General features: G+C 67.2%; 3 protein-coding genes across 5 annotated transcripts in view; 2 read left to right on the top strand and 1 right to left on the bottom strand.

The window, feature by feature from the left end:
- The first annotated feature begins 1,009 nt into the window (after positions 1-1,009).
- On the top strand, positions 1,010-16,027 carry LOC114106884 (probable bifunctional dTTP/UTP pyrophosphatase/methyltransferase protein). 2 transcript variants are annotated; one of them, XM_027954072.2, is made up of 13 exons: positions 1,010-1,180; positions 4,444-4,575; positions 6,086-6,133; positions 6,783-6,847; positions 7,109-7,170; positions 7,901-8,009; positions 9,048-9,465; positions 9,674-9,836; positions 10,299-10,489; positions 11,143-11,269; positions 11,822-11,965; positions 12,762-12,884; positions 14,177-16,027. In XM_027954072.2, the coding sequence occupies exons 1-13, from the start codon at positions 1,088-1,090 to the stop codon at positions 14,395-14,397; spliced, it is 1,896 nt and encodes a 631-aa protein (XP_027809873.2). In that variant the 5' UTR covers positions 1,010-1,087; the 3' UTR covers positions 14,398-16,027. The 2 variants fall into 2 exon arrangements, with proteins under 2 accessions (XP_027809873.2, XP_071463118.1); XM_071607017.1 differs by lacking the exon at positions 4,444-4,575.
- A 1,887-nt stretch (positions 16,028-17,914) lies between these two features.
- On the top strand, positions 17,915-20,650 carry LOC114106890 (ADP/ATP translocase 3). Its single transcript, XM_027954084.3, has 4 exons — positions 17,915-18,135; positions 18,834-19,320; positions 19,690-19,830; positions 20,121-20,650. Exons 1-4 carry the CDS (start codon positions 18,025-18,027, stop codon positions 20,276-20,278), a joined length of 897 nt encoding a protein of 298 aa, XP_027809885.2. The 5' UTR covers positions 17,915-18,024; the 3' UTR covers positions 20,279-20,650.
- A 1,073-nt stretch (positions 20,651-21,723) lies between these two features.
- Il3ra (interleukin 3 receptor subunit alpha) overlaps positions 21,724-23,349 on the bottom strand; it is an 11,856-nt gene continuing 10,230 nt past the window's right edge. For both annotated transcript variants that reach the window (XM_071607018.1, XM_071607019.1), the window contains exons 10-12: positions 22,804-22,909; positions 22,030-22,111; positions 21,724-21,942 (exon numbers count right to left, since the gene is read on the bottom strand). In XM_071607018.1, the coding sequence (XP_071463119.1) occupies positions 21,877-21,942; positions 22,030-22,111; positions 22,804-22,909 (254 nt within the window). In that variant the 3' untranslated portion in view covers positions 21,724-21,876. The remainder of the gene's footprint in view (positions 21,943-22,029; positions 22,112-22,803; positions 22,910-23,349) is intronic.

Below are 23,349 nucleotides of genomic sequence, written 5' to 3' on the forward strand. Positions count from 1 at the left end.
CGCCTAGCTTCCGGAGCCCGGGGCCCGGCCAGCTGCGCGCGCGGCCGGGGCGGGGCTCCGCTGTGCCGGGAACCCGGCGGCCGGCTGCAGCAGCGAGGCGTGGCGGGGGCGTGGCCTCGTCCCTGACAGGGAGGGGCCTGGGTGGTCTGTTGTCAAGGGCAACGAGTAGGAGGGGCGCGGCTTCTGATCTATAGGGGCGGGGCCAGAGCGAGCGGTTGCCGGGGAGGAGTAGCAGGGGCGTGGCCTCGTCCCTGACAGGGCGGGCCCTGGGTGGTCTGTTGTCAAGAGCGACAAGTAGGCGGGGCGCGGCTTCTGGTCTAGCAGGGGCGGGGCCAGAGCGCGCGTTTGCGGGGGGGGGGGGCGAGGAGTAGCAGGGGCGGAGCTTCGTCTCTGAAGGGGCGGGGCCTGAGCTCGCGGTTGCCCGGGGCGGAGTAGCAGGGGCGTGGCTTCGCCTCTGACAGGGGCGGGGCCAGGGCACGCTGTTGCTAAGAAGGAGGCGGAGTCCTGACGTGCCTTCCTCTCTGACAAGGACGTAGTCTAGGCGTGGCGTAGAGACGGCACTGGCCGCCAAGCGGGGGCGTGGCGTGGAGGGGCGCGTCTTCGTCTCTGACAGAGGCGGGGCCAGGGCGCGCAGTTGCCAAGGACTACGCGTAGTAGGGACGTGGCTTCCTCTCTGGCAGGGGCGTGGCCTAGGCGTGGGGTAAGAGGGCGCTTGCCGCCAAGGGGGTGTGGCTTCTGCGGCGGACGTAAGGCCCTGGCGCGCTATTGCCGGGGGCGTGGCGTGAGGGGCGCGGCTACGTCTCTGATAGGCTCGGGGCCAGGGCGCGCGGTGGCGGAGGATGGGGCGTAGTAGGAACCGGGCTTCCTGTCTGACGTAGGCGGGCCATGGGCGTGGCTTAGGGAGCGCGTGCCGTCGAGGGGGTGTGGCTTCGTTCCTGGCGGAGGCGGAAGTCAGGCTCTCTTGCCGGGGGCGTGGCTGGAGGGGCGTGGCTTCTCCGGGGCGGGGCGGGGCTCCGGCGGCCTCTTCCTCTGCGGCGGTGGCTCGGGGCCGGCGGGTCGGGGCCGCGGTCCCGGGGCCGGCGGAGTCATGGCGCTGTGCCCGGTGATCGGGAAGCTGCTGCACAAGCGCGTGGTGCTGGCCAGCGCCTCCCCGCGCCGCCAGGAGATCCTCAGCAACGCGGTGAGGGTCGGCAGGGCGCAGGGCAGGGCACAGGGCAGGGCACAGGGCAGGGCCGCTGACCCCGGGCTCCTGGGGACCCCGCGCAGTGCCACCGCCCGCCCAGCGACGCAGGACAGGGGCTAGTGACCGGGTCGGAGGGCCTCCTGACAACCAGCCTTAGTGACCAGGGGACCATAGGGACCAGAGGGAGGGTCCCATGACTACGTGAGGGTGACCTAGTGACCAGGCGACCCTAGGGACCAGAGGGGGGGTCCCAGTGACTGCCTGGGGGTGACCTAGTGACCAGGGGGCCCTAGTGACCAGAGGTGAGGGTCCCAGTGACTGCCTGGGGGTGACCTAGTGACCAGGGGGCCCTAGTGGCCAGAGGTGACTGGATGGGGGTGACCTAGTGACCAGGGGACCTCAGTGACCAGAGGTGAGGGTCCCAGTGACTGTGTGGGGGTGACCTAGTGACCAGGGGACCCTAGTGACCAGAGGGAGGGTCCCAGTGACTGTGTGGGGGTGACCTAGTGACCATGGGGCCCTAGTGACCAGAGGTGAGGGTCCCAGTGACTGGGTGGGGGTGACCTAGTGACCAGAAATGGGGGGATTCTTGTGACAGGGGTCGGGGCCCTATTGGGGACCCTAGTGATCAGGGTGGGGGTCTTAGTGACGGAGGTGGGGTTTTCCCTAACTGATGGGGATGGGGACGAGTGACAAGGTGGGGCACATCCTAGTGACGCGGCCCTGGTGAACACAGCCCCCAGTAATAGGGACCAGGTGTCCTAGTGCCCAGGGGCTCTGTCCTGCTGAGGGGCCAGAGGCTGGGGGAGGTCCTGGTGGGGGAGGCCGGTCCCCTGGGGAGGTGGTCCTAGTGACTGCAGGGACCTGGTGACTGGAAGGCTTAGGGGCGAGCCTAGTGACCCTGGGCAGGGCTTTAGTGACCACAGGGAAGAGGAAAAGGATCTTTTGTGGAGCATAAGGAGGGGGATCTGGGGATGGAGGGTCCCCAGGCCCCAGGGAAGGGGACCACATGGTCTTGGGGTTGGGGTCCAGGGTCTAGTGGCCTACTGGCCTGTGGGTGGGGTCAGTGGCTGCCCGGCCTGGGTGTCCTGGGGCAGTTGTGAGGGGGTCCAGAGCAGAAGTGGGTATTGGGAAGCTTGGTTTATGGGGAGAGGTGCTGGGGGCAGCGGCCAGTGCTGAGGGAGAAGGCCCTGGCCGAGGTTTTGGAGGAGGCAGGTGGGTAGACTGGGGGGGTGCTGTCCAGAGGTCCACCACGGGGACAGAGGGGGATGGGCCCGGCAGGTCCAGGAGAAATGGGTGGGAGGGACAGGGCAGAAGGTGGGGAGGGCCACGTGCAGCCCCATGGGAAGTCTCCACAGGGGATTTGCCCCCCTCCTGTTCAGGTCCACACCCTGTCCCCACTAGACTGGAGCTGCTATCGCTGAGTCCCCAGGGGCTCCCTCATAGATCCCTCGCACGCAAGAGCCACCGTGAGTGGCCACCCCTTTTGCCCGATCTCATGGTGGGACACTGTGAGTTCACTGACCTTTGGGTATGCCAGAAGCCACCTGACTCCCCGGAGCTGCGACCCCAGGGCCCCAATCAATACTGCCCTGTGCCCTGAGGAGAGAGATCATGCAGCGTTTCCATGACTCTGTGTTATAAGGTGATGTATGGTTACGGCTAACAGGGTCATTAAGCCGGACGTGGTGACACACGTCTGCCGTCCCAAGAGCTCGGGAGGCTGAGGCTGGAGGATTGCAACCTGGAGGCCAGCTTCAAGAGCAGCTGGGCGAGGCCCTGAACAATTTAGCAAGACCCTGTGTCAAAATGAACACTACAAGGGGCCCGAGGGCTGGGGTTGTGGCTCAATGGCAGAGCGCTTGCCTGGCTCGTGTGAGGCACTGGGTTCGAGTCTCCGCACCGCACATAAATAAATAAATAAAATAAAGGGTTGTCAACCATTTTTAATTTTTTTTTTAAGAGGGGACGGGGATGTGTCTCAGTGGTTAAGCACCCGTGGGTTCAACCCTGGTACCGCAAAATAAAATAAGGCAAGACTATAACTCAGAATACGGAACCATGCATTTGATATATGGGCTGCTATGTGATTAGATTTACAGTTAGGAAATAGATTCAGTGCAGTTTATCTGTGCCTGTAGGTTACAGTGCAATATGTTGTGGCTATTAATATACAGAATGTAGACTTATATTCATTTAGAATATAGAATGATTGTATCTCTAGAATTATCGATCTCTTGCTATGGGACTACCATTGTAATTGGTATAATCATTTAAGATATAGAATCAGCGTAGTTGAGCTGTTACTGTGTGTGGTAATGTAACGTAGTATTGCATTTAAATATAATAGTGTCGTTCAGAATGCAGAATGAATGTCGCCCATCTGTAATTACGGGCCACTATGTAATCACTATTATAAATAATATGGGCTTTTTGGGTTTTTTTTTTTCTCAGTACTGGGAATTGAACCCGGGCCCGACATGCTAGGCAAGAGCTCTACCACTGAGCCACATCCCCAGCCCTTTTTATTTTTTATTTAGAGACAGGATCTCATTAAATTGCTTAGGGCCTCTCTAAGTTGCCGAGGCTGGCTTTGAACTCGTGATCCTCCTGCCTCAGCCTCCCGAGCCACTGGGATGACAGGCTCGCACCTGCGTGGCCCCAGCCATTTTTAAAGATACTTTTGAGACAGAGTCTTACTAAGTCGCTGAGGCTGGCTTTGAACTTGCCAGCCTCCTGCCTCGGCCTCCCCTGTGGCTGGCGTGACAGGTGAGTCGGCCACGCCCACATGATCATTTTGGACACAGAACTGATGTAGTGTGTCCATCGCTAGGAACTGTAATGTAAAGTGCTGTCCCATTGACTCTAGTGTGTCACTCAGGGTAGAGAATGACCGGGTGGCTCATAGGTAGGATAGTGTCACATGCTAGTTACTGTACTGCTGTCCTTTAGGACACAGAATCAGCGTGGCTGAGTGGTAGGTACCAGGAGCCACCATGTAACCATGACAGTTCCAGCAGTGCGTCCTCCTCGCCCAGCCTTTTCCACCAGGTCCGAGGTCCCCAGCAGCTGGTGGCCCTAAATGACGGCTGAGCCACCTGACGAGCAGCTGGGGAGAGGGACAGAGCGCGGGAAGGTGCCCGTTTTCGGCAGACCCAGCCATCCCGCCCCACCACCTGTGCCTGTGCGCTGCTGCGCCCTCGCGCGCGCTCCCCTGCCCCTGGCGGCCTCCGGCCCCAGACGCTCTTCGTGTGTTCCAGGGCCTGCGGTTCGAGGTGGTGCCGTCCAAGTTCAAAGAGACGCTCAGCAAAGCCTCCTTCCCCAGCCCCTACGCCTACGCCATCGAGACGGCCAAGCAGAAGGCCCTGGAGGTGGCGCACAGACTGCACCAGGCAAGCGGGCTGTCCTGCTCCCTCGCTGGGTGGCATTGAGGGACCTCGGGGCGCGCGGATGGGGCCGGTGGGGCGCGCAGTCGGCGCACGCAGCTCCACACCGGGCCGTGGCAGGAGTGCGGCTGGCTCCTCTGCAGCCCTTAATGCAGGGGCACTCGACCAATGAAACATAAAATAGGGCTGGGGGTGAGTTGGGGCCTCTCTAAATTGCTGAGGCTGCGTTTGAACTCGCGATCCTCCTGCCTCAGCCTCCCGAGCTCCTGGTGGGGGCTTGCACCCCCACCAGGCTCAGTGTGGACATTTAGGGTACAGGAGGAATGCAGCGTCTCTGTTGTGGGGTGTTCTAGTGTGAGCTGCTGTTATAGTTAATAGTCAGCTGGTTTGGATACGCCTTTAATATCCATCTCTGTTAGTAGGAGACAATGTTGCAGTGAACGTAGGACCGCAATCTCGGACATACCACGGGGGTGTCCACCGCCGGGTGTTACAGTGTGACACTCTACTGTAGTGTGAACGTTAACACACAATTACTCTTGCTTTTCTGCTGCTGTGTGCTAACGTGTGATGCGATGCGCTGCTATAATTAATAGGACCCGGGACTGAAGGGTCGCTGGGTGACAGTGTAACATGCATCATGATTGATACTGCAGGAAACTTAAGGCACGGGTCAGGGTAGGGTATTGCTGATGGGGTAACTGACCCTAAGGGCCACCACGCCCACCATGATGAATACAGCCGTGTGCATGGGGGGCGCAGGGTTAAGGCAGCTGATGGCGGAGTGGGATGCGTAAGGCGCTGTCGGAATCCGTTGGCACGGGCAGGGTTGGCGGAGCTGGTCCTTAGGGTAGGGTGCGGCAGGATCCGCAGGATGCTATAAAAGGACTTGAGCCACCTGCGCGGGGTGATGCGCACGCGCACATGTGCGCTCCGCATTGTTGGTGGAGTTATAGCGCTTCCCTCCGCCTGTGCGGTGCTGCGCCCTCGTGCGCGCTCCCCTCGGGCACAATCAGTGGCTCCTCTATTGGTCCCCAGCACCCAGGACTTGTGAGCCCCTCCCAGCTAAGGCTGGCGTCCAGCTGTGAACAGGGAGGTGGCCATCACTGTCGCCCCGGGGTTGGTGATGCGCGCTGAGGCCTTTCTCGAATTGCGCAGAGTCTTGGGCTTTCGGCCTGGATTGCTTCCTGGTTCTGCGAACCCGTTCCTCCCGTTACACCGAGTGGCCGGGGACCTTGAGGTCCTAGGTCCCAAAGGGTCCAGGGCATCTGGGCCCCAGAGCAGAGCGCGCTGGCCCCATGCGCCCCGGTACAGAAGGCCGTTCCGGAGGGGTCCAAGGGCACCTGCCCCGGGCTCCAGGAGTGGCCTTCAGGGCATGGTGTCGCACTAGCCCTGCGGGGGGTCACGCTGGGGACCGTCCCCCAGAAGTCAGCTGAGTGCCAGGGACACCCACAAGTGAGGGGGAGGCCATGGGAGGCTGGGGGAGCCCCTCTAAACCTGGTCTGCTTGCCTGCAGAAGGACCTCCGGACCCCCGACGTGGTCATCGGGGCGGACACTATCGTGGTGAGTCCCCCCGGTTTGCCGAGCTGGGCGTCTGTCCGCTGCGGGTCCCACGCGCAGGGGCAGCGGGTGTTGCGCTGCTGTGGTTGGGCATGTGCCGTTTCCCAGGGCTGCAGGGACGGTGCCACCCCCAGGGCTTCCAGCGCAGACAGCTGCCACCGCGGGTCTGAGCCCGAGACTGCAAGGGCGTGGGCGGCGGTGGCGTCCCAGGCTGGGAGACCGCGGGGCCTGCCTCTCCATTCCTGCCTGGGGTCTTATTCTGCGGGAGACCCCACCAGCTCTGCAGGTGGGGTCATCCTGGTTCGGGATGGACACGTGGCCGTGGTGGCCGCCCAGCGTGCTGCCCGTGCTAATGCCCTGAATTGTCACTCTGCACTGGTGAACCTCGAGTGTCAGTTTCGTGTCAATAAAAGAAATGGCACCCACCTGCGGCCCAAGCTGCCCAGGAGGCCGAGGCAGGGTCATGGCCAGCTCAAAGGCCGCTGGGCACCCAGCAGGACCGTCTCCCAGGGCTGGGTGGGGCTCCACGGGGGGAGCTCCCCTGGCATGGGGGAGGCCTGGCCTCCACCCCAGGGCCTGAGAGTTAGGGGCAGTGAGCGCTCGGGTGGCCGGGGAGCGGGCAGTGGGGAAGCCTCGGGTCCCTTTCTTGCAGGCAGTGGACGGGCTGGTTCTGGAGAAGCCCGTGGACAAGCAGGACGCCTACCACATGCTTTCAAGGTGGGCGCCGGTTCCCCCCAGGCCCCCTGGGCTGCAGGTCCAGCAGAGCAGGCCCCTGTGGGGTGGACGGGGCTGGGGGCCCTGCTGGCGGCCTCCTGGGGTGGTGATCCCTCCCGTCTACATGGCGCCCCTCAGATGTCATTGCATCAGGCCTTCCCTGGGGACCCCGTGGCTGGACGGTGGGGCAGCGTGGCAGGGGCGGGGCGGGGCACGTCGCTGCCCCTTGGCCGCTAAGTGCCCAGCGGGCTCTGGGCCTCGCAGGTTGAGCGGCAAAGAGCACAGCGTGTTCACGGGAGTGGCCATCGTCCACTGCACCACCGCAGGTAAGGGGCAGCTGCCGCCTCCTGGGCACTGGGCGGGCGGCTGCATGTCCCTGCACGTGGGGAAGGGAGGACCCTGCCCACCGCCCGGGAAGGACTGTCCTGTGTGGAGAGTTGGGCGCCTTTGCGCAGCGCTGTCCACCTCCCTGCAGGGCTCCGGGGGCTCCTCCTGCCTGTCCAGCTCCTGGGCTCCAGGTGGCCCTGGGCTGGTGGCCCCTCACTGCAGTCTCTGCCTCCGTCTCCACGGGGCTCCTCCTCTGGGTCTGTGTCCCCTCCTCTGTCTCTGGGGAGGACACGGCCATTGCATGAGGGCCCCCTGCCCCAGGAGGAGCCCATCTCGGGACCCTTCACTGATGACCTCTGCAGAGACCCTGTTCCCACACCAGGTCCCTTGGTGACCTGCAGAGCTGGGGGTGTGTCCCGCAGACCCCCAAGTTTCCCGCAGGCTGTGCGCTGGGCAATGCTGCCCACAGCCCGGGCCCTCATGGCCACTCCGGCTCCTGTCTGAGGGTCCCCAGGAGACCAGCCCTGTCCCCGTGGCCCTCCCCCTGCTGGCTCCGTGCCTGGTTGCTGACGCTCCTGTCCCTGCTCCTCCGTCCCCGCTGAGCCCCCCCCCCCCCACAGTCAGCCCTGAGCCGCACACTCAGGCGCGGACCCAGGAGCGCAGCCATCACCGCGGCACCCAGGCGCCCGAGGTGGCCGTGGGCCTGACCTGTGGCTGTCGTCCTTGCAGACCGCCTGCTGGAGACGCAGGTCTCGGAGTTCTACGAGGAGACGAGGGTGACCTTCTCGGAGCTGTCCGAGGACCTGCTGTGGGAGTACATCCACAGCGGGGAGCCCATGTGAGTCCCGCCCGGGGAGGGGCAGCCCTGCTGGCGGGCACTGCAGGACGCTCCCTCCGGGGAGCTGGAGCGGGTCCCGGGAAGAGACCAGAGCCTGGCTCCGGCCGTCATGGCAGCCGGGCAGCGCCCAGGGGCTGGAGGCCCGGGCAGGAGTCCCCCCAGAGGAGACGCTTCTCATTAGTGACGGACACAGCCCCTTCCTGGCAGATGCTCCCTAAATTGAAGTCTTCCTAATCCAAAAACGCCCTGAGCCGGGCACAGGGGCCACGCTGGACATCCCAGCAATGCTGGAGGCCGAGGCAGGAGGACAGCAATCTAGAGGCCAGCCTCGGCTACTTGGGGACACTCTGTCTCAAAGCAAACCATTAAGTGGAAGACGAGTGGGGTGCCCTCAGTGCAGCGCACCCCTGACTTGGCCCAGCAGGCACCACGTAGGCGATAAATGCAGTCACTAAACCGCCTCACACACCTGCCCCTTAGTAGGCTGAGGTCTTCAACGACAGCAAGAACCATGGACAGAAAACCTGGCTGTGACCGTCCTGGGCCCCTCCGTGCGGTCCACCGTGTGTCGTGTGAAGCCATAAGAGGGCTCCTGAGCTTGGGGTGCACCTGAGGGTGAGGGAGGCAGACGTTTGGAAGACCCTAAACCAACCACTATGCCCGGGAGGAGACATTTTTAAATTTTGGGTGCTAGGGTCGAACCCAGGGTGCTTGGCCTCGGCGCCACCTCCCGGCCCTCTTTGTATTTTATTCTGAGACAGAGCCTCACCGAGTGCTGAGGCCGGCCTCTACCCTGGGATCCTCCTGCCTCGGCCTCCCTCCTGGCAGGGATTGCAGGTGTGCACCAGCGCCCCTGGAAGGACGTTTGCCAAGAGGGTGATTCCTCATGGGGAAGAGGCCAGGGGCAGCAATGGCCCGGGTCGCTCTGGTCCTGTGTCTCACCAGTAGCGCCAGCTGGCCATCGGTGGGTCGCAGGACCCTGGGCTCCGGTCTGACCTCCCTCTCTCTCTCCGCGCATGCGCGCTCCTCCCCGCGCAGGGACAAGGCCGGGGGCTACGGCATCCAGTCGCTGGGGGGCATGCTGGTGGAGTCCGTCCGCGGGGACTTCCTCAACGTGGTGGGCTTCCCACTCAACCGCTTCTGCAAGCAGCTGGCCGAGCTGTACTACCCGCCCCGCGGCCAGGACGTGCGGAGGGTCAAGCACGACTCCATCCCGCCCGTGGACAGCTTCGAGACCCTCGGTGACCTGGACGCGGGCGACCCGGGGCCGGTTCAGAGCCACGGGGACCCTGGCGCTGGCCCCGGCTCCCCGGGCAGCCTGAGGGGCGTGTCGGAGGCGGAAGGAGACCCGCCTGCCCAGGGCTCAAGCGAGGCCAGTTGCAACGGGGCGGTGGAGGCCCAGACCCCATTCCCGGCCGGCCTCCTGGACCTGATAGACGGCTTCAAAGTGTCCAAGGTAGCGTGGGCGAGCGGCCAGCTCCTTAAAGACGCGTCTTTAGTCACGTGCCAAGGTCCTGGGGTCTGGCCGCGGCAGGGAGCGCATCCCGCGGACGCTCGGGATCTCCATGCGAGAACCGAGTGGAGCGGTCGGAAGCGTCCAGCTCCAGGGGGGCGCGGGAGGAAGGCCCTGGGCAGCCCCAGCCCTCAGCGCGCCCTTCCCGCAGGCCCTGTTCACCGCCTGCAGGCTCAAGGTGTTCGACCTGCTCAGCGACGGCGCGCCCCGGGGGGCGGCGGACGTGGCCCGCGCCGTGGACGCCTCCGTGTGCGGGACCAGGAGGCTGCTGGAGGTCTGCGTGGCCCTGGGCTTGCTGCGGAAGACGGAGCAAGGTGACCGCCGGGGGCCTGGGGACCCTGGCCGGTGCCGGGTGGGGCTGGCAGGGGAGGCCGGACGGGCCCGGACGGGACTTAACTGGACCAGCCGAGCGCCCCGGGCAGATGAGGTCGGGAGGTGAGGGCCGGGCCGTGGCCCAGTCGGTCTCCGCGAGGCTGACCAGGAGGGACGGACACGCTGACAGACGGATGGCTCTACCTGGTTCCGCAGCTGGGTGGACGGATGGTGGGAAGGACAGTGGAGAGCGTGGACAGGCTGGGTGGCCGGCGGACGGACAGACAGATGACAGACAGCTGGGTGGACGGATGCTAGGTGGAGACTGTCCTGCCCGCTGGGCTGCTCGGAGCAGCGGGCCGTGATCGGGTGGTGGCGCCGGCCCCCAGGGTCCACGCAGGCGGCGGGTGCTCGCTGGGCAGGGTGCGGTCACCCTGGACGCAGCGCCGCCGCCCGCTCCGCAGGTTACAGAAACACGGAGCTGGCCGGGCGGCACCTGGTGTCCGGCGGCGCGCGCTCCCTGCACGGCCTCATCCTGCACAGCGACCAGCGCACCTGGGACCTCTTCAGCCACCTGGAGCGCACCCTGCGGGAGGGACCGCGGCCGCACCGCGGGGCTCCCGGGGACCAGCAGGGACAGCCGGGGGACCAGGTGGTGAGCACAGAGACTCCGCCCACCCAGGGCCAGGGGCGGGGCTGGTGGGCACCCGGATGGCTCTGCCCACCCGAGGGACAGGGGGGCCGCCAGGTTTGGGAGGTCGAGGGGCCTCACCAAGGACGCACAGGCCTGGCCCGGGCTCCTGATCCTGCGTGCTCGGCCGGTGCTCCTGGCTGGAACAGAGTGGGCGGCCAGGGCTCCCCGACGCCCAGCAGCACCCGAATTCCCCATTGAGGGACAGTCTGCGGGTCCCTGAAGTCACTACCCCTTTCTTTCCCTCCCACGCTGGCCAGTGCCCAGCCGCGGAGCCCAGCCCTTGTTGGGGGTCTGGCTAAATGCTTCGGGCCTCCCCAAGTTGTCCCTGCTGGCCTCCAGCTTGCAGACCTCCTGCCTCAGCCTCCCGGGCAGCTGGGATGGCAGATGTGAGCCACCGCACCTGGCAGCCCTTTTTATTTCTGAGACACGGTCTCCCAAGCTGTCCCGACTGACCTGCAGCTGGAGACTCCCTGCCTCCGCCTCCCGGGCAGCTGGGATGAGGCCTGTGCTGCCTCCCCAGTCCAGTCCCCAAGCTCCCTGCCAGGGCCACGCAGGTGCCCAGATGGCTGTGGATCGCGGGGTCCGCAGTACCCTCAGACCCCGTTCTGCCCTAGGGCCCCCCCTGCCGGGAGACGCAGCTGCAGGCCCTGAAGGCGGCGCACACCCTCTCCTCGCTGACCGCCCGCCGCCTGGCCTCGGCCTTCGACCTGTCGCGGTTCTCCTCCGCCTGCCTCCTGGGAGGTGCGTCAGTCCCTTCCTCCTGCCCCGCACCTGGCGCTGATGAGACTGGCCGAGCAGGCCGCCCCTCCTGAGCCTCAGAGGACCTCAGCTGGGGGCCCAGGGGAGGTCCCTCGGGTGGCCCGGGTCTGCTGCAGAGACCCCTCCTGGTGGCCGTCCAGAGGGGCAGAGGCTGGAAGCCCCTGACCAGGTCCGGTTCCTTCTGGTTAATCCTTTTCACTCCAGCTCATCTTGGCCCCTGGGCAGTGGGGGGAAGGAGCACATAGAGTCCCAGGGAGCCTGATGGGCTCAGGGAACTGGGCGGACTGCCTGGCCACCCGCCTGCATTTCCCCATCCTCTGCACCCAGGTCCTCCTGGGGGGCCAGAGTGGCTGCGGCAGCACCAGCCATGGTGTCTGCATTCAAGGAGGAATCAGTGCCAGCCCCACTGACCTCCGCCAGGTGTAGTTTGCACTGCTGGCCTCAGTGCTGACCTCAAACACCCGTGGAAACCGTAGGGTCCCTAGGCCCCTAAGGGCCCACAGGGTCCCCACATGTGTGTTTGGTCCTCTGCAGGCTGCAGGGGCGCCCTGGCCTGGGAGCTGGCCCGGGAGTGCCCGCGGCTGGAGGTGACGGTGTTGGACGTCCCGGACGAGCTGGAGCAGGTGTCCTGCTTCCAGCCCCAGGGTGGACCGACGGCCCGCGTCAGCTTGGTGCCTGGTGAGTGCCCTCTGTCTGCCACCTGGTGTCCTTGGCCAGGTGACATCCCCTTCTGTGCGGAGAGCACGCGTGTCTGTCCCCGGGTGTCTGTGACCTGGGAGTAAGGTGAGCGGTGTTGGACGCAGTAGTGGGGTGCAGAAGGACCAAGATGGACTTCTGCAGGTGTCCATTGGGACCCCCAGGAAAGGAAGGTCATAGGTTAGACTGCCAGAAGCACTTCCCGGTGGTGCTGGGGATGTTGCTCTGGACCTGAGGAAGTCTCCTGATGGCCTGGGCACTGCTTAGTTCCCTCCCACGTGTCCACGAGAGGCGGCAGCCGGGGCCCAGGGCTCAGGCCCAGCAGGTCTTGGGACTTCAGTAACTGAGAAAAGGGCAGTGACCGCAGACCTCTCCTGCAGACCGTCCGCCGCCCTCTGCCTCCTGCCTGCCGTCCCCGCTGACTCGCGGTCCCTGCCCCTGCTGCCCTGGGCTGGTGGCCCCTCACTGCAGTCTCTGCCTCCGTCTCCACGGGGCTCCTCCTCTGGGTCTGTGTCCCCTCCTCTGTCTCTTGGGAGGACACGGCCATGGCACGAGGGCCCCCTGAGCCTGTCCACTGTGGCAGTGTGGGTCCACGCCGGTCCCCTTGGCCAAGCGCCCGTCCCCGTGTCCCCGCCCTACCTTGGCTCTGCCTGGGCTGGAGCCCCCAGTGCAGCCTGGACGACCCTCCTGTCCCTCTCCCCCTGGGGACATGAGGTCTGGAGCCACCCTGGAGTCAGGCCGGTCTGTGGTCCCAGCTGCCTTTCTGCTTGTCCACCAGGTGACCCGTCCAGGGACGCCCTGCCCGCAGCTGACCTGTACATCCTGCCCCGCCTGCCGCCCGACTGGCCGGACGACAAGGTCCACCAGCTGCTGAGGAGGGTCGCAGGGTGCTGCCGGCCGGGTGAGAGCGGGTCCCCTTTCCCACCAGAGGGTCTGCGGCTGGAGCAGGGGTCATCCCACCCCGGGGTCCATTTCACAGGGGACAGGCGGCCACCCAGCCCTGCCTGACTCCAGGACGGTGGTGACATGGGTGACGAGGCTCTGAGGATTGTGTGTCCCAAAGCCACATGCTGTGCTCTGCTGTGGAGTGGCTGGGCTGGACACTGGGGTCAAGACCAGCCCTCCGTGGACAGGACAGGGGACACACTAGAGACCCCAGGGACAGAGGAGTGTCACCAAGAGCCCAGGATGTCACCTTGGCCTTTCAAAGGCTCAGCCCTGTCCCGGGGTCTGCCTGGGTGCACAGTGGCCCTGTGGCCGCAGCTGGCCCCTGGCCATGGCCCGTCCTGGGGCCGGGAGTCCTCTGCTGCGCAGCGGGCACCGCGGTTCCGGGCGACGCACAGCTGCTGCTTGGGCCTGTGCCCCGCGATCCGGGGTGTCCAGGGCTGGGAGCCTCCTGCAGTTACGGAGGAGAGGCCAGCGCTGGCCAGCGACACCTGTGGCCTCCTACCCTGGGTGCTCCCGGCGGCAGGGACGCCCCTGCCCCTCTTGTGCCCAGCTCTCCCCGCGGCTCCGGCCAGGACCCTGTGCTGTGGCCAGGCCCCGTCCCGTTCCCTCGTGCTGTCCACAGGTGGCCGCCCACTGACGTCCCGTGTCCAGTTTCCTCTCCCTGAGGGACACGAGCTCCAGCCCAGGCTGGCCCCGCCCACAAGGCCCCGCCCACGCGTGGCCCCGCCCACCTGCCCCAGCGCTGCTGACCCTCCGCCTGCTGCCCGTGTCCCCTGCCCGCGGCCTCCCCTCTCTCACTGCGTCCATCCGGTCCTCTCCTCTCCCCGCTGTGGCCGTCACGTGTCTCCCTATGTTAGGGACCCCTGTCACCTGTTAGGCCCGCGGCTGTCATTTCCGTCCCTGTCCAGACCCATCCCTCCCACCGCGTCCCTCTGCCGTCCTCGGGACGCACCGTCCCTCTCTGTACCTGTCTCCTGTCGCCCCCACCTGTGTACAGCTGTCCCCGTCGCGGTCCCTGTCCATCTGTCGCTGTCTGCCTGTCGCTCCGTCCTTGCATGTGTTCTGTACCTTCCGCTGTCCCCGTCTGCCTCCTACCCTCGCCCCACCTGTCCCCCCTCCCGGGCCTGCGCCCTCCGTGTCCCCGCCGGCATCCTGTCCTGCTGACCCCGGGGCCCCGGTGGCGCTGCCCCGAGACTGCAGACCCCCGAGGTGGCCCACGACTCCAGCCCCTGCCTGTCCCCACAGGAGGCGGCCTCTTGCTGGCGGAAGTTGCCCTGGACGAGGACCCGGGGGCCGCCCGGCGTGGCCTGAGGCCGAAGCTGGACCTGCTGGTGCAGACGCCGGGCAGGGACTGGACGCTGGGCGAGGGCCGGCGCCTGCTGGAGCAGCATGGCTTCGGGGACATGCAGGTGGCGCCCGCCGGGGACTTCCCGGGCGCAGTCCTGGGCATCCGCATGTGCCCCTGACGCCCCAAGGGGCCTTTGTGTGGGCGTCGTGGTCCCGAGGCGGAGGGAGCCCGGGGTCCCCACGCCATCAGCTCAGTGGGCACGTGGGCGGGGCCTTGCGGGACGCGGAGAATAAAGCCACCTTCCTCCCTGCGCGCCCTGCTCGGAGCCCTGACCCGCCGCGCGCCTCCCAGGCCCGCCCTGCCTGAGAGCTCCTGCCCGCAGCGTTGACCGCGGACCTGCCCGCAGGCGGTGGCCGGTCTCCGCCAGGTGCTGACCCCGAGGCCTGGCCACGGAGCTCCGGGCACAGGGTAGAGCGCCCACCTGGCCTGGCGCCGGAAAGCCCAGCCCACGGCCAGCGGCGGAGCTCGTGGCTGGCTGGTCCCGGCCCTGTGTCCTCTGCCCCTTCCTCGGGCTGCCCCGTCTCCACTGCTGGCCGAGTGCAGTCCCCCGGCAGGGTCCCGCTCAGGGCCAGCACACCCCGTCCCAACACGGCCGCCTGGGGAACCGCGCTGTGCGCACACCCTCGGGGGCTGGGCCGGCTCGGCCCGGGGTGTCCTCAGGATGCAGCCGGGAGACCCTGAGCGTGGCAGGAGGGGACACGAGAGCTCTCTGCCCTCCCAGCTGCGAGTGGGCCCTTTCCCGCGTGCAGAAGGAGCCTCGGGTGGACGATGCGGCTACTTGGAAAGCCAGGCCTGCTGACGCCGCCCACGGGGGGTAGCCCCCAGCCCGCCAAGAGCCAGCGGCGCTCTCCCTCTGCAGACGGCTGCGGCTCGCAGTGACCTACTGGGCTTGCTGCGGGGATGGAGGAAGGTCCCCCTGCCAGCCGGGCTACCTGCCCGCCCCCACGGTGACCAGGGAGAGCGCACCTGCCCGTTCTGGATCAGAACCACCGCGGGCGTTAGAGGCGCAGGTGACATAGACGCACAAGGGCACAAACACCGTGCCCGTGTTTACAGGAGTGAGTGTGGACTTGTGCAAGACCGTCCTCTGCTGACCACGTCCCTCTTAACACCTTTCAAATGCATGATGGACGCCTGGCTTCGAAGACTCTGGCCTCTTCTAGCTGCTGGCCCTCAGGCAGGTGGCACTGGGACAGGACGGCCCCACCCTGCAGAAGTTTCCAGGCACCGGGGAGCAGACTGGCCACCTAGGTCCCCTGCAAAGGCCGCTCCAGGCTGTGAGGGACGCAGGTCAGAGAGGAAGGGCCGAGGCCCACGTGGGGCCCTCTGTGGAGACATCTCTGTCACAGAGGCCACCGCTCTGTCCCAGGGGCCACCCATGCCCCACGCCATGCTAGCTGCTGGGAGCCTGCTGCAGGCCCGAGGCCCAGGAGTGACCCCTGGACCCCGCATCCCTCTCCACCGCTGCCCTGCACGAGGACCCACAGAGGCCAGCGGCAGGTGTCCGCCTCCTGCTGCCCTGCAGGCGCACTTCCCACGGTCACCAGACCCCTCACAGCTGAGGGACACTGTCCTTGATGCGTTCCTCCCACAGACACTGCCCAGCGCCCCTGGGGCACCAGCCGCAGGCAACCCTGGCCTCCAGGCCAGGAAGAGACCCTGGAACCACAGGGAGGGTCCCCCGGGCTCCTGGACCACCCTTCCCTGTGTGTCCCCTGGAAGGGATTAAAGAGACGTGGAGAAACTGCCCACAGGCCACTGTCCGCACTTGTGGGAGCACTTTCTAGACCACCTGCTGTGGTGGGCGAGGTCCCTGCACGCGTCCCTGTGCAGTGGCTTCCGGGATCCACACCAGCAGGGTCCACGAGGGCAGGGGTCAGCGCAGGTCCCCACAGGGCAGCATCCTGCCCTTCCCTGGAAGTCACTCCCTCCCTCAGGGAGGCACTGGGCGCCTGCTGCATACCAGAGCTGCCTGTGAGATCAGCTCTGGATAAGCACCGTCCACCGGCCTTACCTGGGTGCTGGGAGGACACAGATCAAGGACAACCAACATCTGAGGGGACAGCTGCTCCACCAGCCCCCCACGGCCCTTCTGGGGGACAGTGGCTTTCTAGGGACCCGTTTCTGCAGGTCAAACCAGCCCCAGCCCCCCCCCCCCCCCCCCCCCCCCCCGCAGCAAGACAGGGGGAGCCCCTGGCTGGCTGCAGGGGGGGTCTCGGGTGGGACACAGGGTGGGGACACCTGTGCACCCCTCCTTTCCCCAGCTGCCCTTGGTGGGGGTCCCAGCCCTGGGGGTAGGTCTGCCTGACCCCTCCTCCGTGTCCCCACTCCCCCAGGGCACACCCTTGAGGGCACAGGATGCCCTTGTGGACACAGGGGTGAGTGGCTCCCAGAGGGGGATCAGGAAGCACATTCCAGGAGCCAGGCCTGACCAACACTAACCAGAGGGATCTGGATCTCAGGTGGCAGCTGGCCTGAGGGCTACGGTCCCTCCCAGCCCCGTCAGGCCCATTCTGTAACCTGGGCCTAAATGTCTGTGAGACCCGGCCTCCCTGGCCCCCTGCTCAGAGCCCCCAGAGGGAGCCTGGCCAACCCAGGGGGACCTTCTCGCCCCTGTCCACCCTGCACCCCAGCCTCAGGGACGCACAGCAGACTCCCAAGGCCAGACCCCACGTCCACCCACGGCAGCAGAACAGGCCCAGGGACAGGAGAGAGGGAGCGAGCAAGGGAACAGGGAGAGGAGAGGGGTCCGGCCGGGGTAGGCCTGGCCAGCGCGGGTCCAGCATGCACGAGGCCCTGAGCTCCCGTGAGGGAGGGACACAGAGAGATGAAGGCAGCAGAGCAGAGGGACGTGGGAGGAAGGGAAGAAAGGCAGGCAGGGGTGGACGGAGTGCGGGGGCGGCCTGGGGACCCTCGTGTGAGGCACGGGGGGGGGACAGACCGGCTGTCACGGCCAGAGCTCCTCCCCCGGGTCAGCAGCTCCCAGGGTGGAAGCGCGAGGTGGGAACACAGGGCACGCGGAGGCCGAGGGCACCACGGCGGGGACACCCCAGGTCCCCCGGGGACAGAGGTCAGGGAGGGGCTCCAGGACCCGCAGGTGGACTCAGGATGGGGCTGAGGTTAGGCACGCACAGGGGCAAGGGGACAGGTGTCGGGTCTGGGGGCGACAGGGGCAAGGTCGGGGCACCACGTGTCGCGAGCACAGACATCGAGAGAAGCGGGACACACGTCCTGTCGGGGTGGACTGGGCCTCGCGGCAGGACTGCAGGCTGCACGGCCCCCCCAAGGGAGTGACACCTCCGGACCACGCCTCGACCTTGTCAAGGTCACGGCCACCGCCGCAGAGCCCCCGGCCCGCCAGGCGCAGAGGCGGGGCCCGGCTCCCGACAGGCCTCGGGGCGGGGCGGCCTATGGGCCCACGGCCAGGGGCGCAGGGCGGGGCGGGGCTCCCGACAGCCCGCGGGGGCGCGGCAGCGTGCGGGGGCGGGACGTGGGCGGGCGGCGCGGCCAATGGGTGCAGCGCGCGGGCCGCGGGGCGGGGCGCGGGCCGGCGGCACAGCCAATGGGCGCGGCGCGCGGGCCGCGGGGCGGGGCGTGGGCGGGGCGTGGCGGCCTTAGCGGCTGCGCGCTGGCGACCCCGTCCTTTCGGTCCCGGTGGCGGCAGCGCTGAGCTAGCGGCGGCCTTCCTCCGGCTCTCGGCGCCCGCGCTCCGGCTCTCCGCCCGCTCCGCTGACCCCGCGCCACCATGACGGAACAGGCCATCTCCTTCGCCAAGGACTTCCTGGCCGGGGGCATCGCCGCCGCCATCTCCAAGACGGCCGTGGCCCCCATCGAGCGGGTCAAGCTGCTGCTGCAGGTGGGCGCGCGGCCGGCTGGGCCGCGGGGGGCCGGGGAGCGCGGCCGGCTGGGCCGCGTGCACCCGGCCGGCGGGCGGGCAGGCAGGCAGGCGCCGGAAGTCGGAGGCCGTGGACACTTTGTCCGCGCTGCGCCGACTTCCGGGGGCTTGGCCACAGGGGCGCTGCCGCATTTCAGGGGCGGGGACTCTGCGCCTGCGCATTCGGCCCAGCGCCCTGGGGGCTGCGGCGCGGCCTGTCAGGCGCATGCGCGCCGGCGTAGCTGCGCGGACCGGCCTAGTGCCTGTGACCTTGAGCGGGTCACGGGGACCCGGTGGGCTTGGACAGTGGCCTTGGGCTGCCTCCAGGCTTGCATCTTTTTGCAGTGCGACCCTTCCCGTTACCAGTGCACCATGGCCAGCGACCCCAGGCTCCAGACACTGGACGTTGGTCCTGGTCTGAGTTTTCACAGTGCACCGTGTAGCTAGCCATAAGCCCCGGTGAGCTGTGCGCCCTTGAGGGTGTCCCACTGAGTAGCCCAGGGGTTGGCAACACTGTCGCTAGGACCGGGTTGCAGTGAAACATTGCGACCGCAGTTGGCCTGATAAGCACTTAGGACCCACAGAGGGGCTGGTCAGTTTTCCCAGGACACGTGCTGTGCGCGCAGGTGGGCCAGGTGCGCAGTGCCCTCCTCTGACCTCCGCCCTGGGCCTCCCCGCAGGTGCAACACGCCAGCAAGCAGATCGCGGCCGACAAGCAGTACAAGGGCATCGTGGACTGCATCGTCCGCATCCCCAAGGAGCAGGGCGTGCTGTCCTTCTGGAGGGGCAACCTGGCCAACGTCATCCGCTACTTCCCCACGCAAGCCCTCAACTTCGCCTTCAAGGACAAGTACAAGCAGGTCTTCCTGGGCGGCGTGGACAAGCACACGCAGTTCTGGAGGTACTTCGCCGGGAACCTGGCCTCCGGGGGCGCGGCCGGGGCCACCTCCCTCTGCTTCGTCTACCCGCTGGACTTCGCCAGGACCCGCCTGGCGGCCGACGTGGGCAAGTCGGGCGCGGAGCGCGAGTTCAAGGGCCTAGGCGACTGCCTGGTGAAGATCACCAAGTCGGACGGCCTCCGCGGCTTGTACCAGGGCTTCAACGTGTCGGTGCAGGGCATCATCATCTACCGGGCGGCCTACTTCGGGGTCTACGACACGGCCAAGGGTGAGTGAGGCTGGAGGCCCGCAGCCTCCCCCCGGCCTCTGAGCTGGCCTCCGCTTGGGCAGGGCAGGACCCTGGGCGGGGGCTTCACAGTCTTGTGTCCTGACTGACCTCACCTGCCCTCTCTAGACCTGTGACAATGTGCCGTCACCTTCTCAGGCCCTGGGGTCAGGACTGGGGCCTGCTGTCCCTCACCTGGACGGCTCCTTCCCCTGCAGAGTGGCCACTCTGGGCCCTGGCCTCCAGCCTCTGGGGCGGCGGGGCCATGGGCAAGTCTGTCTGGACCTCGAGCTGAGGGAGGGTCGCCTGTCCCTGGGGTTTCCCTGGCGGGAGCGGGGGCAGCGGGGCTGACCCTGGCCTGCGCGTCCACAGGCATGCTGCCCGACCCCAAGAACACGCACATCGTGATCAGCTGGATGATCGCGCAGACCGTCACGGCGGTGGCCGGCGTGGTCTCCTACCCCTTCGACACGGTGCGGCGGCGCATGATGATGCAGTCCGGGCGTAAAACAGGTACTGACCCGGGCCTGGGGGGGGGGGCGGGGGCTGCCCGGGTCCAGGCCGCCTGCAGGGGGTCCCGAGGCACAGGCTTCTGTCCCCGCGGCAGTCTGCACGTCCAGGGAGCGGTGGTCCTGCGGGGGGACTCGGCTGACCCTGCAGGGGAAGCCCGCGGGCACCTGGCAGGCAGCAGGGTCTCTGGTCAGAGCTCCGGCTGCAGTGACCACGTCAGGCTGCCCCTGCTCTGAGGTCCCCGGGGTGGGTGGCGGCCGCCCTGTCCTTCCTGACCGCCCCTGTCCCCGCAGCGGACATCATGTACACGGGGACCGTGGACTGCTGGAGGAAGATCTTCCGGGACGAGGGCGGCAAGGCCTTCTTCAAGGGCGCCTGGTCCAACGTCCTGCGGGGCATGGGCGGCGCGTTCGTGCTGGTGCTCTACGACGAGCTCAAGAAGGTCATCTAGGCCCGGAGCGTCGGCGCCGGGGCCGCCCGCCGGGGACCAGAGGGTGGGAGCACCCAACGCTGGGGACCATGGACCTTCCAGAAATTCCCGTCTGTCCTGGCCAGGGTGTCTGTCGGGGCTGGGCGCTGAGGGACTCATGGTGACCTGTGACCACGGACACCCCGCTCCACACGCTGGTGCCGGGCGTCCTGACCGTGTCCTGCGGGCCCTGGGCAGGCCCCCAGGCAGACCCCGAGTCCAGAGCTTGTAGGGCCCGCCTGAGTATTTATTTAACAGAATCGTGTCCACTCCCAAGCACTAGCCGCTGCGCACAGCGAGTCCGCAATCATGTTCCCTGTGGCACCTGCCGAGAAATAAACAGGACACCACGGCCGCGCAGCCTGCCTGGGCCTGGGGGGTCCGCGGGTCAGCAGGACGCTGGCCGGGGCAGAGGGTCAGCCCTGGGAAGGACAGGCTTCTGGAGAGTGGCCTCCTATCGGGGAGCAGCTGCGGCTCTGGAAGCCGAGGTCCAGGGTCACTGGGGCTGCTCCTGCCCCCAGAGGAGCCTTCCTCCTGGGTCCTCCATGGTGGACGGGCAGGGGGCTCTCGGGTCTCTGGTGAGGACCCTCGTCCCCTTCATGGGCTGCTCCTGGGAGTCACCCCTCCCAGAGCCCCCCACAGCAGGCCTGGGGCCTGGTGTCCTTGACCTGTCCTGGGATGAGGGAGTGGCTGGGGCCTGGAGGTGACCCATGAGCTTGGCCTTGTCCAGCCGCAGGGGGGATCACCTGGGGCCTCAGGGTCCTAGGAGCCGCCCTCAGCGCAGGCCCAGGTGGAGGTGTGCGCCCAGTGTCAGGTGTGGGTCACTTGGCCGGTGTCCCCTCCCTCCCCGCAGCTCCTGGGGTAACCTGAGCCCAGCTGGCCACCGGGTCCCCGATAGCGCCAGCTTGGGACCTGACACTGCACCCTGCTGACTCCTGGAGCCCAGCTGGATTACTTCCCTGGGCCCCGGGGGCCACTGTCCCAGGAGGACAGTCTGCAGGTCCCTGCTTCCTGCCTCTGCAGGGGCTTGTCACAGCCCTGGTGTCCCTCAGCGTTTTTCTCTCCTTGTCAAGGACAGCCCCAAGCTGAGCTGGAGGACAGTGGGTGACCCCAGGGCCATTTCCTGGGAACTCATTCCTTGTGGGGGTCACTGTCCTGTGGGGTCAGTGCTTAGGGGGCACTTGGTGGAGTCACTCCCGGGCTCTGGGCCCGCAGACTGGGAGTCCTGTCCGGCCTCCAGTAGTGACCACCTGCAGTCAGTGGGGACAGGCAGGCCTTGGGGGAGGGGTACCTAAAACCCAGCTGCAGTGACAGGAGACAGGGATCCCTCCGCAGGGGACGGGCGCGGCCAGTCCAGCTGGTCCTTGGGCGGAGCGGCCTGGGAGGCGCAGGTCCCCTGAGGGCCAGTGAGCAGCCGGGACACCAGGTGGAGGTGGACCCGATGCTCGGGTTTTATTCTCAGGCAGCGTGGGCTCCGCATGTCCGTCTCCTGTCCCTCCCTTGGCACTGTCCACTGGTCCTGCGGGCTGGCCTGTGGCCGCCCTGCAATATGACAGCCCGCCAGGTCCTGCGCTGGGCCATCAGGGCTCCTCCAAGTCCTGCACCTGGGCCACTGGACAGTCGTCTCCCGCGGCCTCCAGGGCCAGCTGTGGGGATGGGCAGGCTGTTAGGGACCCCCGAGGCCATGCTGCCTATTGGGCACGGCAGTGGCCACCCCACGTCCGACGACATACCATCTCGCCATTGGGCACGTGGTCACAGACGGTCGCTTTCACGCGGGGGACAGGAGGAAACAGCCTCTGCATCAAGGAGAACCTGGGAGGAGAGGGACACCGGGCTCAGAGGCCACCACCACAGGCAGGGCCCAGGGGGCAGGGGCTCCACGGAGACGACCCTGAGGTCACTCCCTGGGGAAGCGTCTCCTCACCGCCACCTCCTGGGACACAGGACTCGCCAGAAGCTGACCACCCAGCAGGGCCTCCCTCGACCCCGCGAGCCCCCTCCCACCCGGGGACACCCGCGGCAGCTTCTCCCGTGACCCCACGCCCAGCCCTGAGCGCGGGTCTGCAGACGGGGGCCGGGGTGGCCTCGGCTGGTCACTTGGGATTCAAAGTGCAGACTCCTGACCTGATCCTGCATCCGGACCCCAGCTGTCCCTCCAGGCTAGCGCTCCCTCCCAGGACCCTCCCCTGCCTGCAGCAGGTGGCCACGAGTGAAGGGGACATGGAGGGGCTGGACCAGGCGGGGACCCGAACCCAGTCTGTGGTCGGGATGTGGCTCCTCCCCTCGGGAACGTGGCGTCCGCTGACCCGTGAGGCCTGGGAACCCGGCTTCCCCGAGGGACCCGATGGCCTTAACCAGGGTCCCCTACTTGGAGCCCCCATGGGCCTGGGGACCCGGCCACACGCGGTGAAGACTGGACGCGGGATGCGCCTGGATCCGGGAGGAGCCAGCAGGGCCCCGGGTGCTGGGGTCCCCCCCCAGCGACGGGCGGGCGGGGCGCCTACCGTTTGCAGAGGAACAGCCCCAGCAGCGCGATGGCCAGCGTCCCCGCCGCGGCCAGCAGAGACGTCTGCAAGATGCGCGAGGGCCGCTCCTCATCAGGGTCACACTCTGAGCGAAAGGGGACAGCAGGGCTCAGGTCCGGGGCTGCCCCATGGCCCAGGAGGGGCTCCAAGGGGAGGGGGCGGCAGGCCTCCCCGCCACGCCCCGCGGTCACTGGGGGCCAGGCCGGACAGCCCCGGGCTCCCTGGAAACCAGCCGCCCTCTGGTCAGCGTGGGGTCACTAGAGGGGACTCCTGCCCCTTGACACTAGTGCTGGTGCGTCCAGCTGGCCTGGCTGGGCCCTCCTGGTGGGCGGAGGCTGAGAGGCCACGGGCAGCACGTGCCAGCCCCGCGGCCCCCCTGGACTACAGGGTCCAGGAGGCCGCCCTCAGCAGCCTGCGGTCACCACGCACAGGCCCGCTCCCGAAAGCCACCCGGGAGCCCGAGGTCGCCTCCTCTGGAGAGCGCCGCTTCGGAGGCTGCAGGAGGGCGCGCGGGGCAGGGAGAAG

This window comes from Marmota flaviventris, chromosome Y, assembly GCF_047511675.1.
Source record: "Marmota flaviventris isolate mMarFla1 chromosome Y, mMarFla1.hap1, whole genome shotgun sequence".
Taxonomy (NCBI): domain Eukaryota; kingdom Metazoa; phylum Chordata; class Mammalia; order Rodentia; family Sciuridae; genus Marmota; species Marmota flaviventris.